We start from the raw sequence: 17,802 nt of genomic DNA, 5'->3' as shown, positions 1-17,802 counted from the left end.
GAATTCCCTGCTTGTCCTCCTTTCCTATCCTGCAGCTGCTGTTCTGCAAACCATGGCAACTTCTGGGCCGTGTGTAGAGCCTCTGATTCTTTGCTGACCAACTCCAAGCTGCAATGTTGTTTTCCTGTGTGAGCCAAGAACAACATCCTGCATGAGCCAGAGGTGCTGGCACCTTTGATTGGAGCATGCTTTAGTTTGTACACAGGGCTGGGTTCTATTGGTGCTATGAATCCCTTGCTTTAGAATTCCCTGCTTCTTCTCACTTTTCCCTTGGTACTCAGAAGCAAAGATAAGTTTAAAGTCTGTTTGACAACGGCTCCTTGGTTCCATCTTGGTTTTATTTGGGGGGATCCTTGAAGGAACATTCTAATAAAACCACACTGTTGGTTGACCTTTCTCACATTCTTTGCACCCGTAGAAGCAAGCAAGTTAAAATTAACTATATAGCAAAAGCAATCAATGAAATCAACAATCCAATTTTGATAAGAGACTATGTCTACCCTGGTAACAACACATCCCATCAAGTCTTCACACCCATGTCCATGGACAAGGATCAAGGAATCTATAGCTTCCCTCTTCTGTCCCACAGCATCTGACAGACTGATGGTCAGTAGCTAAATCACTGAATGCTGCCAGCATGAGATTGCTTTGTTTTGCCAACCAGCAACTCACTTGGTTGGACTATAATATGATAATTGAAGACATTTATGATAGCATCTGAGGGTCCTTTTATACCTGCACAAAAATGGGTGATGTAACACATCAAAGATACAAAGCCCAGAGCTGCACCAATTAGCTCATTCTAACACAACTGGCATAAAATATGGGTAAAGAGAACAAGCCTTGCAGCTACACTACAATAACAAGCATGCATTGCTTCCCACTTATCTTACCAGGTCAGGGCACAAACAGGACAGTTGCCTCTTTCAGTCACCAGAAAGGTTTCATCCCACAGTTTTGAACTTACAAGCACAACTCTTTCAGTTTAGGAAGAATGTTGACTTGCTGGAGTGTGTCCAGAGAAGGGCAACGAAGTTGGTGAGGGACTTGGAACACAAGCCCTATGAGGAGAAGCTGAGAGAGCTGGGATTGCTTAGCCTGAAGAAGGGGAGGCCCAGGGGAGACCTTCTTGCTGTCTACAACTACCTGAAGGGAGGTTATAGACAGGTGGGGGCTGGTCTCTTCTCCCAGAACAAGAGGACACAGTCTCAGGCTGTGCCAGGGGAGGTTTAGGCTGGAGGTTAGGAAGAAGTTTTACACAGAGAGAGTGATTGCCCATTGGAATGGGCTGCCCAAGGAAGTGGTGGAGTCACCATCACTGGAGGTGTTCAGGAGACTTGACAGGGTGCTTGGTGCCATGGTTTAGTTGGTTGGGTGGTGTTGGATGATAGGTTAGCTCTCTTCTAACCTGGTCTATTCTATTCTATTCTATTCTATTCTATTCTATTCTATTCTATTCTATTCTATTCTATTCTATTCTATTCTATTCTTTGTTTCCTGCCTGATCTCTCAAAGGAGAACCTAGATTTTGCCAGTTTCAATTCTTACATTTCCCTTTTCTTATTAATAAAGAAGATTAACCATACCAGTTCTGCCCTGAACACACTGTGCACAGGGATTTAGATACAGACCTACAAACACAGCAAACCCAATCTTCAGCATTGTCTTTTACAATCTGCTTCAAGGGCATGAATGTCACACCTTTGCCTTTTCCTAAGATGGCCAAACATCATAGAAGTGTTTAGTGTCAGCAAGGTCCTCCCTTGACCCATGAAGGTAGGGCTGGCCAGGCTCTATCTCTACAAATAAGGAAAATACCTGTGGGCAGACAGCAAGAGTGAGAAGGCCTCTTCGCTGGGTGGGAGATGACATCCTGAATATTCATAGTTCTGCTCAGTGTAAAATTAAACACAACACAATAATCCATTTTCACTCTGCCTACCACACTGCTCTCCTGATGCTCTGTTTTGCTAAGGAAAGGTATTGAGTCCTATTGTTCCTACTCCTGGGGTTTTTTTTCTTTCCTTTCAAATTTCTCCCAAGTAAAGCCTCCAACATCTTTATATCCTCAATAAATTTTATTAGACCACCCTTAAAACCACATATAAAATGAAAATTTGAGAACATCACATGCTTTAACTTTTCTTTCTTGTGACATAATGCCTGAGCTGCCCCTTTTCTGTTTTTTTATAACCTAAAATGAAAATGTCTTTTGTGCTATGATCCATTTTGACTTTCACCCAGTAGCACTGACACAGAATTGTGCTTATTCCTTAGGGAACATAGCTTAGCACAATCACTAAAGATTTATAAGCACTCATTCTTGCCTATATTTTGACATTCTTACCTAGACCCAACACAAGATGTTTCCAGGTGAAGACCTTTATTGTCACACAGTTGACTTATTTATGTTTCTATTGCAGTGTTGTCACACTCTGATTGGTTACATTTCTACTGCCAAGCACTTAAGCAAAGCATACAATAAGTCAATCTAGCAAACAAGCTTCTGAACATATCCAGCCCAATCCTGCCTGATCTTTCTTTTCAGTTCCTGATAAGGTATACACCCCTGGACTCAAGAAAAAACATAGCTGTCCCAAAGCTATCTGAAAACAACCCTTCTCCTACACTTCCACTGCTTATCAGATGGAGGCTTTGGTGAAAATGTTTGCTGCTGCTGTTCATGCATGTAAACCTTGTTTCAGATGTGGGCAGCTGGGACATTAGAAGAAAACTTGTCCACCAAAAGGTAGCAGCAATAATGGGTGTGGGAGCCTGTTCCTCTCTGGCCCCTGTGCACAATATGGTAAGAATGAAACCTCACTAAAGATGGCTGCTTTGGGTTTAATAACCCAAGATAACCTCCTCCCCCGAGAAATAATTTGGGAAACAGGAAGCAGAGGGCCGTGGGACCCTGCACACAGACACAAGTGCCTCCCCACAGCACCTTTCAGGCCTGTGGAGTCAATTGCAACCAAGAACCAGCGGCAGTGCCGGAGTGGATGTCACCACAGACATTTCACTCACCATAACACATGAAAAGGTGCATAAAGGCACATGGACCTTTGGGACTAGACTAGACTAGACTAGAATAGAATAGAATAGAATAGGCCAGGTTGGAAGAGACCTTCAAGATTATTGCATCCAACCTATAATCCAACACCACCTAATCAACTAAACCATGCAAGCAAGCACCCCATCAAGACTCCTCCTAAACACTTCCATCACTAGTGCTTGACCACCTCGCTGGGCAGCACATTCCAATGGGCAATCACTCTCTCTATGAGGAATTTCTTCCTAACATCCAGTCTAAACCTCCCCGGCACAATTTGAGGCTGTGTCCTCTTGTTCTGGGAGAAGAGACCAGCCCCCACCTGTCTACAACCTCCCTTCAGGTAGTTGTAGAGAGCAAAAAGGTCTCCCCTGGGCCTCCCCTTCTTCAGGCTAATCAACCCCAGCTCCCTCAGCCTCTCCTCATAGGGCTTGTGTTCCAAACCCCTCACCAACTTTGTTGCCCTTCTCTGGACATAGGACATGGGCTAAGTGTCTTACTGTTAGGAAGATCTAGCACTACCTTACAAGGACTTTTTGTGCTCCCAGGGGTGATAGATTCTGATTGCCAAGGACAAATCTCTGCCATGGTGTGGATACCATCTCCTCCAGTAACTATCCCTGCAGGGAGTTGAATCACGCAGTTAGTGCCTTTTACCACACAGGTCCTGGCAGCTGAAGCCCAGGAAAGGGGAATGTGAGGTTTCAGTTCCACAGGGAAGCCTGAAGGCTTTTGGGCACAGACTATTTCCACTTCTCAGCCAACAATGATGTGTATCCTCAGAGTGAACAGCCTAAAGAGGTGACGGTTAAGGGGATGATTGATACAGGTGTGGATGTTACAATCATATCCTCCAGGCATTGGCCTTCGTCCTGGACAATGATGTCCACATCAGCTGCTGTGGCAGGAGCTGGTGGCACAACAACCAGTCCACAAAGTGTGCTCCCTGTCCAGGTAGTCAGCCCTGAGGAGCAAGTGGCTGCTGTTCATCCTCACATAGCTGTAGTGCCTCTGAATCCATGGGGTCGAGGCATCTTAAGTATGTGGGAGGTGACTATCACTACCAATGCCCAGGATTTTTAGTAGGGGCCACTGTGACTGAGGGCACATGCAGGCCTACTATCCCATTATGGTGGCTAACATCAACCCTTGTGTGGATGGACCAGTGGCCCCTACCTGTTGGGGTTTGGTTTAAACAAGAGAGGACATGGGTCCCAGGAACACCTGTGCAATTCAGGCCTTGAAGGATTCTCTGTTGATAATATAGCAATGGAGTAGGAGCTGTGGGGAAGTGCTGATTGCTTTGGTATGCTGAGGTCAAGCTGCCCCTGAGAAGAGGCAAGCAAGATAAGGAGGAGGCGAGGTCTGGGAAAAAGAGCAATTAGACTGAGTAGAAAAATTCCACAGAGTAGTGAAAACAATGATGTAACCTTTTAGAGAGAAACCAATAGTATGTGTTAAATTAGAACAGAATTAACTATGCATAAGATAAGACTATGAATAATGAAGTGTGGAACAATAAAGTTGGATGATTACTATCACTCATATTCAGTGCTGTCATCCCTGTCTCCGTTCTCGCCACCTACCCAATGAAAATCACTGAGCCATCAAAGAACTGCCAAAGGAACTGGTGCAACAATCCTATTTAGAACCATCTCAGAGCCTGTGGAATACTCTGGCCTTGTATTTAAGAAAAAAATCAGGGAACTGGAGGCTGCTTCAGGACTTGAGACAAGTGAATAATGCACTGGAAAGTATGGGTTCTTCACAGCCTGGAATGCCCTCACCAGCAATGATGCCTGAGAAATGGAATAGCTGTATTATTGATTTGAAAGATTGTTTCTTTATCATCCCACTGAATCCTGATGATGCTCCAGAATTTGCCTTCACAGTCCCTGTGACTAATAATAGCGAACCCAGTCAGTGGACTGTGTTGCCTCAAGGCATGAAAACCAGCCCCACAATTTGTCAATGGTATGTAGCACAGGCATTATCCCATGTCAGAGCACAATATCACACCATGTAGTGTTACCACTATATGCATGCTGTGCTAATTGCTACACAGACAGAGGACGTGCTGAGTGCAGTTGTGCCTGATGTGACAGAAGTGTTGAGGAAATATGGGCTAGAAACAGCCACAGAGAAGGTGCAGCACCAAGCACCTTGGAAATGTTTGGGACTAAAAATCTTAGATCAAGCAATTGAGCCACAAATGATACAAATTCAGCAATCTGTGACCACCCTTAATGATTTGCAGAAATTACTTGGAGTCATAAACTGGATAAGACCCTTGCTAGGTCTTAGCATGACCCTGCTAGCTCCCTTATTTGACTTACTGAAGGGAGACCCTGATCTTTTGTCTTCTTGATACCTGACTGCAAAAGCACAACCTGCACTGAAGCAAATGGAGCTTGCCATTGCCATGGGAACAAGCCCATCCCAGGACAAACTGGTTCCCTGTTGGTTTGGAACTGGAGGTTCTGGTGTGTCCCAGCTCCAGGCATAGAGGCACCACAGGGCCTGCAGGAGTCATTCCAAATACCCTGGGATGCAGCAAACCCTGCACAGAGTGAAGAAGGCCAACTGCAGCTGGGTTGCAGCAGGAGGAGTGTGGCCACCCAGACACAGACATTGTCCTCCCCTGGACTCAGCACGGTTGTAGACACATCTGGATGCTTGGTGTCTGAATGTTGCATTCTCCAGACTAAAAGAGCATAGAAGGAACTGGGGAGGCTGAGAGGAGATCTGCCAGGACGGGGATTGACATCTCTGTGGAGAGGCTGAGGGACCTGGGCTGCTTCAGCCTGCTGAATGGAGGCACAGGGCACTGCCAAAGCAGTGTGCACATGGGTGAAGGCAGGTTTCAGAGAGGATGGAGCTCTTCTAGGGTGTGGGAAGAGACCAAAACCTTCACAAAGTGCAGCTTGGAAGGTTCAGAGTGGAGATGAGGCCAAAGAAATGTCCCTCAAAGGGCAGAGCAGCTATGCATGAGGCCATCCAGAGGTGTCAGGAAATAGCGAAGAGATATGAGACAGCTCAGGGAAGGGATGGAAATGGCAGGGGGAGAGCTGGGAGGGGAAGAAAGACTGATGTCAGCAGCCTGAAGGGAAAGAGCTGCAGGCATGGGGCAATGCAGGACAGGCTGCTGTAGAGATGGCCAAAGGCTCTGGCAAGGCTGAGAGGCCCAACAGGACCAAGATCTTTGTCCCCTTGGCTCTGGCAGTTGCCTCTGCCATCAAGGCCTATGAGGAGAAACTTGGCTTTGAGGCTTTGAGGTTCTTCTATTGCAAGGGCAGTGGTCAGGGCTTGGCCTTTCTGCTTCCTAGAACAAAGGCAAGTTTTTCTGCCCTGTACTTTGCCTTTGTCTCTCTGCAATCCTGGCCTCTAACAAGCTGCTCTAACGAGTCCCTGGGGAGCCTTTGGCAGTAACAAGCCTCAGTGAGGCCAATCAGTGCTTCAAGGTACTTTGGAGTTTTCTTCTGCCTTGGACTTCTTGAGAGGCTTCTTGGCAGTAGCTTGGCAGAGTCTCCTGGCAGTACCTAAGGATGATGTAATCAGCCCCAAATACTCCATGGGGCTCATTAAAATACTGCTGAACCTCTCATTATTGCCAAGGTTTCTGCAGCTAATTGGAGAGGTTTTTGTTGCACAAAGCATCTGATAAAAAGTATTTTTAAAGGTACATTTCATTCCTTTTCAGCAGGAGTTGTCTCTTTGCAAGCAAACCACAGCAAAACCTGACAAGTTTCTACCCTGGTCACTGCTCATCCTCACTCCCCACTGCCCCCAGCAGAGCCCTGAGCCCTGAAGTGAGGGACAGGATCTGCCTTGCCAGTGGCTGAGGGTCAGGGTTTGGCCCTTTGGATCAATGAAACCCCTCCAGGTTTCCTCAGCAGCAGAGCCACCTTGAGCTGCTTGTCCTGGCCTGTCAGCACTGCCTCAGTCCTCTGCTCTCACCACAACCTGGTGATGCTTCAGTGCCTCCAGTGATGCTTCCCTTGCATCCACTGTCTCCTGCTCTAACCAGACCCTGGGGACCCTTTCCCAGTATGCTTCACTGGGACCCATTAACAGTAGAAGAAACTTCAGAGTTTGACTCTTACTTTGACTTCTGCAGAGGTTTCATCAGCTTACTCTCAATCCCTGAGGGTTACAGGGCACCAAAAGCCACCAGAAGAGTCATTAAAACACCTTGGGCTGGTCATTTGCTGCCCTATTGGTTTGGACTCCTGGGCTGGAAGGAACTGCTGGCAAGCAGGTAGCACTTCAGGAGACAGCTCTGGCCAGGAGCAGAACAGCACAGCAGGGCTGAGGACACTGCCAGAGGATCTCAGGGAGGTGAGGAAGGCAGAGGGCTTCAAGGTGGCCAGGACTGGGAGGGTGACTGAGAGCTCACTGGAGGAGAAGACACTGCAGTCACTGATACAGTGAGGCTGTGGGTGCAGGACACTGCAGCTGTAGCTCCTGGAGGCATCTTCATCTCAGCAGCTGACGCTCAGCTGAAGGCTCCTGGAGTGTGCACACAGAAGGATGAGCAAAGCCCTTCAGTTCCATCCTGTGAGCAGCAGTGAGCAGAGCTGGGTAAGGAGAAGTCTTCACCCCCAGCCCCTCTGCCTTTCTCTCTTCCCTTCACTGTCTCTGCAGCACTGCAGACCTGCTCCCTGTTTCTCTACCTCTCCATGGGTGTGGTGGTTTTAGGCTATGCCTTTAAAATTTCATTACAGATTTTGAGCAGAAAAGTAGAAACAAAATAAATAGATCACTCTTGGGTGTGAAAAGGAAAAGAAAAGATTATTCTAAACAAATTGATTGGATAAATATCTGGAATCAGAGGAGCTGTACCATAACAATTCTCTCTCTTCTGTTCTCAGCTGTTTTGCTTCACTCTGGAGAGATCACCTGCTTTGGCTGGCCTTGGCTAAGTCTAACCCACTGCTTTTTTTCTCTCTCCACTCCTCCTTTCTCTCTTGGAACAGGGGGTTAGAGGGTAGGGGCAGTGCAACAGCTTCCCAGGACTCTGACCAGGGGGATTTCGTGTCATTTGGTACCTGTCTAATATTGTCACTCCTGTATGTCCTGTACCTGTTTGTTGCATTCCATTGTAGAGTGTAGGTCTTGCTTGTCCATGCAGCTTCATTTGCTTCTGACTGAGCTGCTCTGGCAAAGCTAATGAGGGGGGAAAATTTCAACCCACCACGATGGGACTCTTGTTCTCTGGGATTGAGCTGTTGGTCACTTTCTGCTCTGACACCAGAGGAATCATCATGGCAATTCTGGGTCCCTGCTGCATTTGAAGCTGTGATGAACTCTGCCATGGGTTGGTAGTGATGGGGACTGAGCTCATCCATTCCTCATGCACCTCAGGGACAGGGCTTACAATGAGGCTGAGAGAAGTGTGCCCTAACTTGTCACTGCCTTTCCCTCCTTGGACAGGTCTCCATGGCCAGAGGTAGCAGATGACCAACAGCAGCTCCATCACCCACTTCCTCCTCCTGCCATTCCCAGGCACAAGGCAGCTGCAGCTCCTGCACTTCTGCCTCTTCCTGGCCATCTACCTGGCTGCCCTGCTGGGCAATGGCCTCATCATCACCACCATAGCCTGGGACCACCACCTCCACACCCCCATGTACTTCTTCCTCCTCAACCTTGCCCTCACTGACATAGGCTGCATCTCCACCACTGTCCCCAAATCCATGACAAATTCCTTCTGGGACACCAGGAATATCTCCTACACAGGATGTGCTGCTCAGGTCTTTTTTGTATTCTGCTTGTTTGCAGCAGAGTATTTTCTCCTCACCACCATGTCCTACGATCGCTACATTGCCATCTGCAGACCCCTGCACTATAAGACCCTCCTGGACAGCAGAGTTTGTCTCCACATGGCAGCAGCTGCCTGGGGCTGTGGGAGTCTCCATGGACTGCTGCACACAGCCAATACATTTTCCCTACCCCTCTGCCAGGGCAATGCTGTGGACCAGTTCTTCTGTGAAATCCCCCAGATCCTCAAGCTTTCCTGCTCCACATCCTACCTCAGGGAACTTTGGGTTCTTGTGGCCAGTGCCTGTTTATACTTTGTGTGCTTTGTGTTAATTGTGGTGTCCTATGTGCAGATCTTCAGGGCAGTGCTGAGGATCCCCTCTCAGCAGAGACGCCACAAAGCCTTTGCCACCTGCCTCCCTCACCTGGCTGTGGTCTCCCTGTTTATCATCACTGCCTTCTTTGCCTACCTGAAGCCTCCCTCCATCTCTTCCCCATCCCTGGACCTGGTGGTGTCATTTCTGTACTCAGTGGTGCCTCCAGCAGTGAACCCTCTCATCTACAGCCTGAGGAACCAGGACCTCAAGGCTGCCCTCAGCCAACTGATCACTGGATGTTTTCAGAAGCAATAAACTCTTTGTCTTCTCCTGCAGAGCAGTTCTGATGTCAGTGCAGGTCCAGCCTGGTTGCTGGAGTTCTGGCTGCTGCTGGTGGTGTTCCCCTTGTGAGAATGTTGTTTCCACACATATGTCTTTCTTCAGACCATTTCTGGTTCAGTGTTGTCCTGTCTGGTGTGATCCGGAGGCTGCAGGCATCAGGAGCTGTGCTCCCTGGTTGTTCAACAATAAAGTACCTTGTAGGGAGTTGTTTCTCTGAGTTCCTTGATCCAAGGCTTCTGTGGAGCTTCAGGGCAGTGCCTGTGTGCAGAGGTAGAGTGGCAGAGTCCCAGCACAGCAGCAGTGCCAGGGAGCCCCAGAGCTTGGACTTTCCTTGGCTGCTCTTCCTTCTCTTCCACTCTCTCCTGCTGAGCCTCTGTGCTGGGGCAAGGCCTGAGTGCTTTGGCAGCTTGGGCACTGTGCTGCTGGGTGGCAGTGCTGGGACTGCAGGCAGGGACAGGCCAGGGCTGCTAGTTGGACAGAGCTGTGCTCCAGAGCAACACTGCCATCAGAACAGGAGGTCTCCTCATGCCTTGATACTCCAACCCCTTCCATTACAGACTACACCTACTCAGAGTCCAAACTATATACCCTGACCCCCTTCCAGTATAGACTCAATCCAAACACGGTTCCTTTAACCCCTCCCAGCTCAGATGTGGTCTTATCCCAGTGCAAACTGCATCACTTTGCCATCTCATGTTCAGTGTTCTGTGCCAGTAGAAGCTGCATCCCTTGGACCCCTTTCTAGTCCCAGCTCCACCCAGCACAGCACAAAGTGAATATCCTGATCCCTCTGCGGCTATAGGTTGGGGTCAGAGTGGCTGGAGAGCAGCCAAGCAGAATGGGACCTGGGGCTACTGGTATATACTAGGCTGAACATGAGCCATCAGTGTGCCCAGGTGGCTAGGAAGGCCAATGGCATCCTGGCCTGTATCAGGAATAGTGTGGCCAGCAGGAGCAGGGAGGTCATTCTGCTCTGTACTATTTTTCCAGTTTGCTTAAAGTCTTTTAAATTGTTAAATATTACCTAAGCACTGTACATTCCCCCTGTAAATAGATACTGCAGCTGCACTACCATTTCTGGTTCAGTGTTGTCCTGTCTGCTGTGACCCAGAGGCTGCAGACAGCTGTGCTCCCTGGGTGTTCAACACAATAAAGGACCCTGCAGGGAGTTGTTTCTCTGAGTTCCTTACTCCAAGGCTTCTGTGGAGCTTCAGGGCAGTGCCTGTGTGCAGAGGTGGAGGGGCAGAGTCCCAGCACAGCAGCAATGCCAGGGAGCCCCAGAGCTTGGGTTATCCTGAGCTGTCCTTTCTTCCCTTCCACCCTCTCCTGCTGAGCCTTAGTGCCGGGGCAAGGCCTGAGTGCTCTGGCAGCTTAGGCACTGTGCTTCTGTGTGGCAGTGCTGGGACTGCAGGCAGGGGCAGGCCAGGGCTGCCTGTGGGACAGAGCTGTGCTCCAGGGCAGCACTGCCATCAGAACAGGAGGTCTCCTCATGCCTTCATACCCCAACCCCCTCCCATTACACACTCCACCTACTCAGCTTTCAGGCTGGATACCCTGACTCCCTTCCAGTATAGACTCCTTCCAAGTATGGTTCCTTTATTGCCTCCCAGTACAGTACAGATGGTTCCTTTATCCCCTCTCAGTACTACTGAGAGTCCAAAGTGGATACCCTGACCCCCTTCCAGTAGAGATTCCTTCCAAACATGGTTCCTTTATCTCCTCCCAGTACAGATGTGGCATCATCCCAGTACATACTGGATCACACTGTCCTCTAGCACTGCAGCCTAGGTCCCATCCCAGCACAGAATCTACCTCCTGGTTCCCTTCCCAGTACTGAATGCATCCATCCCAGTGCAAACTGCACACCCTCATGCCCTCCCAATCCAGCGTGGGCCCTGTCCCAGTCCTTCTAATCCCTCCAGGTACACATTTGGCCTTGTCCCAATAAAAACTGAATCCCCTCGTGCCCTCCCAATACAGACTGGAACTCTTTCCAGTACAAACTGCATTCCCTGGGCCCATTCCAGTACAGCCTGGTCCATACATAGTACAATTTGGATCCTTTTAACTCTTCCCTGTACAGGCCTGGTCACACCTCAGTACAAACTTCATCACCTGAACCCCTCCCAGCTCAGATGTGGTCTTATCTCAGAATAAATTGCATCTCTTTCTCATCTCCCATACAGTTTCCTGTGCCAGTACAAAGTGCATCCCTTGCATCCCTTCCCAGTCCCAACTGCACCCAGCACAGCACAAAGTGGATATTCTGATCCCAGTGCAGCTGTGGCCTGATCCTGGTACCAATGGGAGCCCATTGCCATCTTCCAGCACAGTCTGAGTCTCATCCCAGTACAAAGTGCATCTCCTGAAACCCTGATTCCATCCCAGCATAGACCAGGAGCCATCCCTGCAAACTGATCCCCTGATGCCATCCCAGTTCAGACTGGGGCCCCCTCCAGCTATAAACAGAACCTCTCTGAGCTCTCCCAGTACAGACTGGGCCTTATTCCAAAACAAGCTGAATCCTCTGGTCTCCTCCCAGAGCAGACATGGCCTCTTCCTAGCACAAACTGCATCATCTTGCTCCATCCCTGTATACTCTAGGTCCCATCCCAGTACAATGTAGATTCCCTGGTCCTTTCCCAGTACTTACTGCATCCCTCCACATGTTAACTGTGTATTCTGATTCCAACCCAGTACAGACTGGACACTGTCCAGGTACAAACTAGTCTCCTGATCCCATCCCGGTATAGTACAAGACCTGTCCCAGAAACTGTGGCAATGGTAGCAATCAGCAGTGTGAGCAATCTGGCAGTATAAGATTAGAGCCTGACATGGTGGTAGGCCACACTCAACATAAGCACAGAAGTAACTAGCAGTTTAGCAAAACAGTGCTGTGCCTGCAGCATGTAACTATAAGCAGGGCACTGGCAGCTATAAACACAGAGAGTTATCTGGGAATAACAGCATGCAAGCATCGATCAACAACCTCATGTGATATTAGTAGTTTAACCAATGGTGTATAAGAGTAGGACATTCAAGGACCACCTCCTCTGTGTCCAGGAGCTCTGTATACCAAACAAAGAGAAAAGCAGGTAAGAATGCTAGGAGGCCTGCCTGGATGGGCAAGGAGCTACTGGACACACTATTACTTAAAAGGAAACTCTACAGGAAGTGGAGAGAAGGACAGGTAGAACAGGGGGTATATAAGGAAGCTGCCTGAGCAGCAAGAGTCCTGGTTAGGAAAGCCAAAGCAGAGTTTGAATTGAATCTAGCCAGGGAGATTAAAGGGAACACTAAGAACTTCTACAGGTATATGAATGGGAAGAAGAAGACTAGGGAAGGTGTGGGCCCCCTCAGAAAGGAAAATGGTGACATGGTCACAAGTGATGAGGAAAAGGCTGAGGTACTTAATAACTTCTTTACCTCAGTCTTCACTGCAAGGGCCTCTAGCCACACTCCTGATGTTATGGAAGTCAAAGCCAGGGACGGGGAGGAAGAACTGCCCATTGTAAGTGAGGATCAGGTTGGTGATCACCTAAAGAACCTGAAAGTGTTCAAGTCCATGGGACCCAACAGGTTACACCCACGGGTACTGAGAGAACTGGCAGATGAGGTTGCTAAACCCCTCTCTATTATATTTCAAAAGTCATGGCAATCTGGGGCAGTCCCCACAGACTGGAAAAGGGGAAACATTGCCCCCATCTTCAAAAAGGGTAAGAAGGAGGAACCAGGGAACTACAGGCCAGTCAGTCTCACCTCTGTGCCTGGAAAGATCATGGAGCAGATCCTCCTGGAGTCACTACTCGCTCAAAAGAATAGTGAAGAGGTGATTGGGAACAGTCAGCATGGCTTTGCCAAGGGCAAATCCTGCCTGACCAACCTGGTGGCCTTCTATGAGCAGGTGACAAAATTAATAGATGAGGGGCGAGCAACTGATGTCGTTTACCTGGACCTGAGCAAAGCCTTCGACACTGTCCCACACCACATCCTGGTCTCCAAACTGGTGACACATGGGTTTGATGGGTGGACCACTAGATGGATAAGGAACTGGCTTGATGGCTGCACCCAAAGAGTGGCTGTCAATGGCTCCATGTCCCAGTGGAGGCCAGGGACAAGTGGAGTCCCTCAGGGATCAGTCCTGGGACCTGTCTTATTCAACATCTTTGTGGGTGCCATGGACAGTGGCATTGAGTGCACCCTCAGCAAGTTTGCTGATGACACCAAGCTGTGTGGTGCAGCAGACACGCTGGAGGGAAGGGAGGCCATCCAGAGGGACCTTGACAGGCTGGAGAGGTGGGCACAAGCCAACCTCATGAAGTTCAATAAGAGCAAGTGCAGGGTCCTGCATCTGGGTCGAGGCAATCCCAGGCACAAATCCAGGCTGGGCAGTGACTGGCTGGAAAGTAGCCCTGAAGAGAGAGACTTGGGGGTGCTGGTGGACAAAAAGCTCAACATGAGCTCTCAGTGTGCACTTGCAGCCCGCAAAGCCAATCAGATCCTGGGCTGCATCAGGAGAAGTGTGGCTAGCAGGTCGAGGGAGGTGATCCTCCCCCTCTACTCAGCCCTGGTGAGACCCCACCTGGAGTACTGTGTCCAGTTCTGGAGCCCCTATTACAAGAGGGATGTGGAGGTGCTGGAAGGTGTCCAGAGAAGGGCCACAAGGATGATCAGAGGGCTGGAGTACCTCTCCTGTGAGGGCAGACTGAAGGAGTTTGGGCTGTTCAGTCTGGAGAAGAGAAGGCTCCCAGGTGACCTCATTGTGGCCTTCCAGTATCTGAAGGGGGCCTACAGGAAGGCAGGGGAAGGACTTCTCAGGATCTCAGGTAGTGATAGGACTAGGGGGAATGGAATGAAGCTGGAGGTGGGGAGATTCAGGCTAGATGTGAGGAGGAGGTTCTTCACCATGAGAGTGGTGAGACCCTGGAATGGGTTGTCCAGGGAGGTGGTCGAGGCCCCATCCCTGGAGGTGTTTAAGCCCAGGCTGGATGAGGCTCTGGCCAGGCTGATCTAGTGTGGGGTGTCCCTGCCTATGGCAGGGGGGTTGGAACTAGATGATCCTTGTGGTCCCTTCCAACCCTGAATGTAACTATTCCATCCCAGTATACACTGGGTCCCATTCCAGTGCAAAGTGAATTCCCTGATCCCCTCCCAGTACCTACTGCATCCCTCCCTGTGTTAACTGTATCCTGACTTAAACCCAGTAGAGACTGCTCACCCCACCCATTATAAACTGCATCCCTGATCCCACCCCATTATAACTGAAGACCTGTCCCAGGAACTGGATCAAATGGCATCCCCCACTGCAGACTGGGGACCATCCCAGTGCAAATCCCAGATTATCTCCCAGTACAGACATGGGCTCATCCTGGAGCAGAGTGGAATCCCTTCCCCCCTCCCAGTGCAAAAACAACCTCAAACTTCTTTCCTGAGCTCTGACCTCCCTGCTCTGCACTCCCCCAACCCTGACTGATTCTGCTTGGCCCCTGGCACAGGACAGGGGATGGGAGCTCCCAGAGCAGCCTCATGGACTTGGAAGAGAGTCAGGAGGGTAACTACGGCTGAGCAGCTCACGGACACCAGAAGCAGATGGGTGGCAATGCCATGGGCAGCTCAGCTGTGCTTCAGAATCTCCTGCACAGCAGCAGGCACAAGGCTGGGCAGGGCTGGGAGGTCACTGCTGGCTCAGCAGCTGATAGGGCAGCAGCAGAAAGAGGGCAGGATAGGGACTGGGAGGTCACTTCTTGCTGCAGCACAAGAGAGGGCAGCCCCTGACTCCTGGCTGGCCTCTGCGCTTTTGGCCTCCCAGCTGCCAGAGTCCCCAGCAGGCAGCAGAAGGCATGTGGTGGGCAAGGGACTTATGTGACTCCCTGTTCCTAAGCACCTGGTTGCCCCTGCAGGAAGAACCTTGGAGCTGGGTTGTCACCTCCCTGCCACCTGAGGGTCTGAGGGGACTGCAGCAGGGATAGGGCTTGGTTGTGGCTGCTGGAGAAGCTGAGAGGCAGCAGCAGGGACCTGCCTTGGAAGGCCCTGCAGAGGTTTCTTGTGCTTGCTCAGTTGCCAGGCCACAAGCAGGCTGAGGCCTTGGGCCAGCATTGGGACATCAGGGATGGCTGAGAAGTTCCTAGGGCAGGAGGAGCCACATGGCCAGGAGGTGAGTGTGAGCTCACTGCAAACTCTAATCCCTTTGTGTCATTGGCCAGCAGCAGGCCTCTGGCAGGGACCATTGCCAATAGCCTGGGGTGGAGCAGAGCCTGAGCAGAGTGAAGAAGGCCAAGTGCAGCTGGGCTGTGGTAGGAGGAGTGTGGCCACCCAGACACAGAGGTTGTCCTCCCCTGCACTCGGCACTGCTGTGACCACATCTGCAATATTGATGTCTGGCTGTGGAGTTTCTTAGTCTGGACAGGTACTGGAGAAGCTCTGTAGGAGATCTGCCTGGATGCAGTTTGGAGTCTCCACATAGAACCTGAAGCTGCTGAGCTTCTTTAGCCTGGTGAAGTGAAGGCTCAGGGGTGATGTGCACCTGCTTGAAGGGGGGTGTCAGGTGATGGAGCTTTTATTGCTTGTGGACACAGAAGGTAACCTTCAGCAAGTGCAACCTAAAGGTTCAGACTGGAGGTCAGGACAAATTCTAGAGCTGTGGTGCAAGAGGCGACCCAGAAGGAGTCTTGACAGCCCATGTCTGCCTTTGTGTGTCAAGGAACAGGCAGCAAGAATGGAGGTCCCTGAGTGAAGGTGTGGAAATGTCAAGGGGAGAGATGGCTGGGGAAGCCAGATGGATGTCAACAGCCTGAAGGGAAAGAGCTACAGGCATGGGACAGTGAAGCACAGCCTGCAGGAGGGATGGCCAAGGGCTCTGGCAGGGCTGAAAGGCTCAAGTGGGACAAGGTCTTGATCCTCTTCCTTCTGGCAGCAGCTTCTGCCACCATGGCTGCTGAGACGAAGTTGTAGTTGGAGGCTCTCAAGATCTGCCTTTGCAAGGCCTGAGGGTCAGAGCTTGGCCTTTCTCTTTCCTAAACCAAGGCCAGGGTTTGTTCAGCTGCACTTTGCCTTTTTCTGCCTTCAATCATAGCCTCCATTGAGCTTCTCTGACTACCCCTGGGAGGCTTTGTTGCTAATGGCCCTCAGTGAGGCCAATTAATACTTGAAGGAATTTTTGTTTTGCTTCTAATTCTTGAGCAGATTCCTTCAGTCTCCTCTCAGTGTGTGAGGCTCAGACAATGATCCCCAAGTGTCCTAAGAGCTATTTGTGTCTTTGTAGTTTTCTTCAGGATTTCAAAGTGCTCCTTTATTATTTATTTATATCAAAGGTAGAATATTCTGTTAGCTTTCAGTTCAGAGCAGAGATGATCATTCCCCAAGTGACACTGACCCAGGCTGTCTCACCAGGACATCTGCACTTGCAGGGAAATCTGTCCTTCAGGTCTGACACTGAATGGACAACTTTGCTCCTCACCCTCCCCAGCCTCCCCATTGTTGTCCCTGCCCAATCCTAATCCCATCCAAGGCTTCCCAGGCATAGAAGCCTCTGGGTTTTGCCAATATCATGGGCACAATGCCAATGGACAGTAGCTTCACTAGTACAGGTTGGGCTATCTGTAGCTGTGGTAGGGATTCACTCCTCTGTCCATCAGGTCCATGGGCAGTAGCCATCACTAGTTCCATGGGACTGAATGATTGAATTTTGGGGCTTCCATATATTCCTCATCAGCTGCTGACAGTAAAAACTGCTTGTGCCAACCATGAGTCCCAGCTGTGCCTTGAGCTATCAGCATGTCTTTTAATAAGACCATTGGTCTGTTCTGCTACACCATTAGCCTGAGGATAATATGGGGTAGGGAACACTCCTTTAATTCATTCTTCTTGCTCCCAGTCTTGCACTGTGCTCACTGTGAAGTGTGATCCATTGGCACTTTGCACACACTCAGGCACAGGTAGAATGCTGAACCATTTCTCCAGAGCTTCATTCCTTTGAGCTCCTGTGGCAGTACTGAGAGCTGTGGCCATGGTTCATCCTGAAACCACTTCTCCTCCTACCAGGATATAACTTTTCCCAGGAGAGGTCTTCAAAGGGCCAGCATAATCTATTTGCCAGGGGCTCCACAGAGTCTTCTTGTGTCTGATCTGTTTGGCAGAGGCTTGGTTTGGGTGGTTGGCCTTAAGCCTTACCCAACATTGTGGACAAGCTGTGATAATTGTTTCAAATGTTTCAAACTGACTATCCTTGAGGTTGACACTCAGAATACAGGTTGGCCTTCCCTGAGTGGCCTCTTCTTATGTGCAGCCACTCAGCCAGTCTTGCTCAATCTTCCCCTTCATTGTTCACCACAGGAA

The 17,802-nt window shown here is 49.9% G+C and overlaps 2 protein-coding genes across 2 annotated transcripts in view; one reads left to right on the top strand and one right to left on the bottom strand.

Moving 5' to 3' along the window:
• The window catches only part of LOC137454440 (zinc finger protein 850-like), a 107,579-nt gene that overhangs the window by 25,669 nt on the left and 64,108 nt on the right, over positions 1 to 17,802 (bottom strand).
• LOC137454412 (olfactory receptor 14A16-like) lies at positions 8,509 to 9,441 on the top strand. The gene has a single exon (XM_068164454.1). The coding sequence runs from the start codon at positions 8,509 to 8,511 to the stop codon at positions 9,439 to 9,441; it is 933 nt and encodes a 310-aa protein (XP_068020555.1).

The sequence above is a fragment of the Melanerpes formicivorus genome, unplaced genomic scaffold (assembly GCF_026170545.1).
Source record: "Melanerpes formicivorus ecotype bairdi unplaced genomic scaffold, bMelFor1.0.p_v2 SCAF_80, whole genome shotgun sequence".
In the NCBI taxonomy this organism is placed as follows: domain Eukaryota; kingdom Metazoa; phylum Chordata; class Aves; order Piciformes; family Picidae; genus Melanerpes; species Melanerpes formicivorus.
This window is presented reverse-complemented; position numbering and strand designations above follow the sequence as displayed.

What these genes read in the sequence shown, in the direction of transcription:
- LOC137454412 (XM_068164454.1), top strand. Translation starts at nt 8,509, where the DNA reads ATGACCAACAGCAGCTCCATCACCCACTTCCTCCTCCTGCCATTCCCA.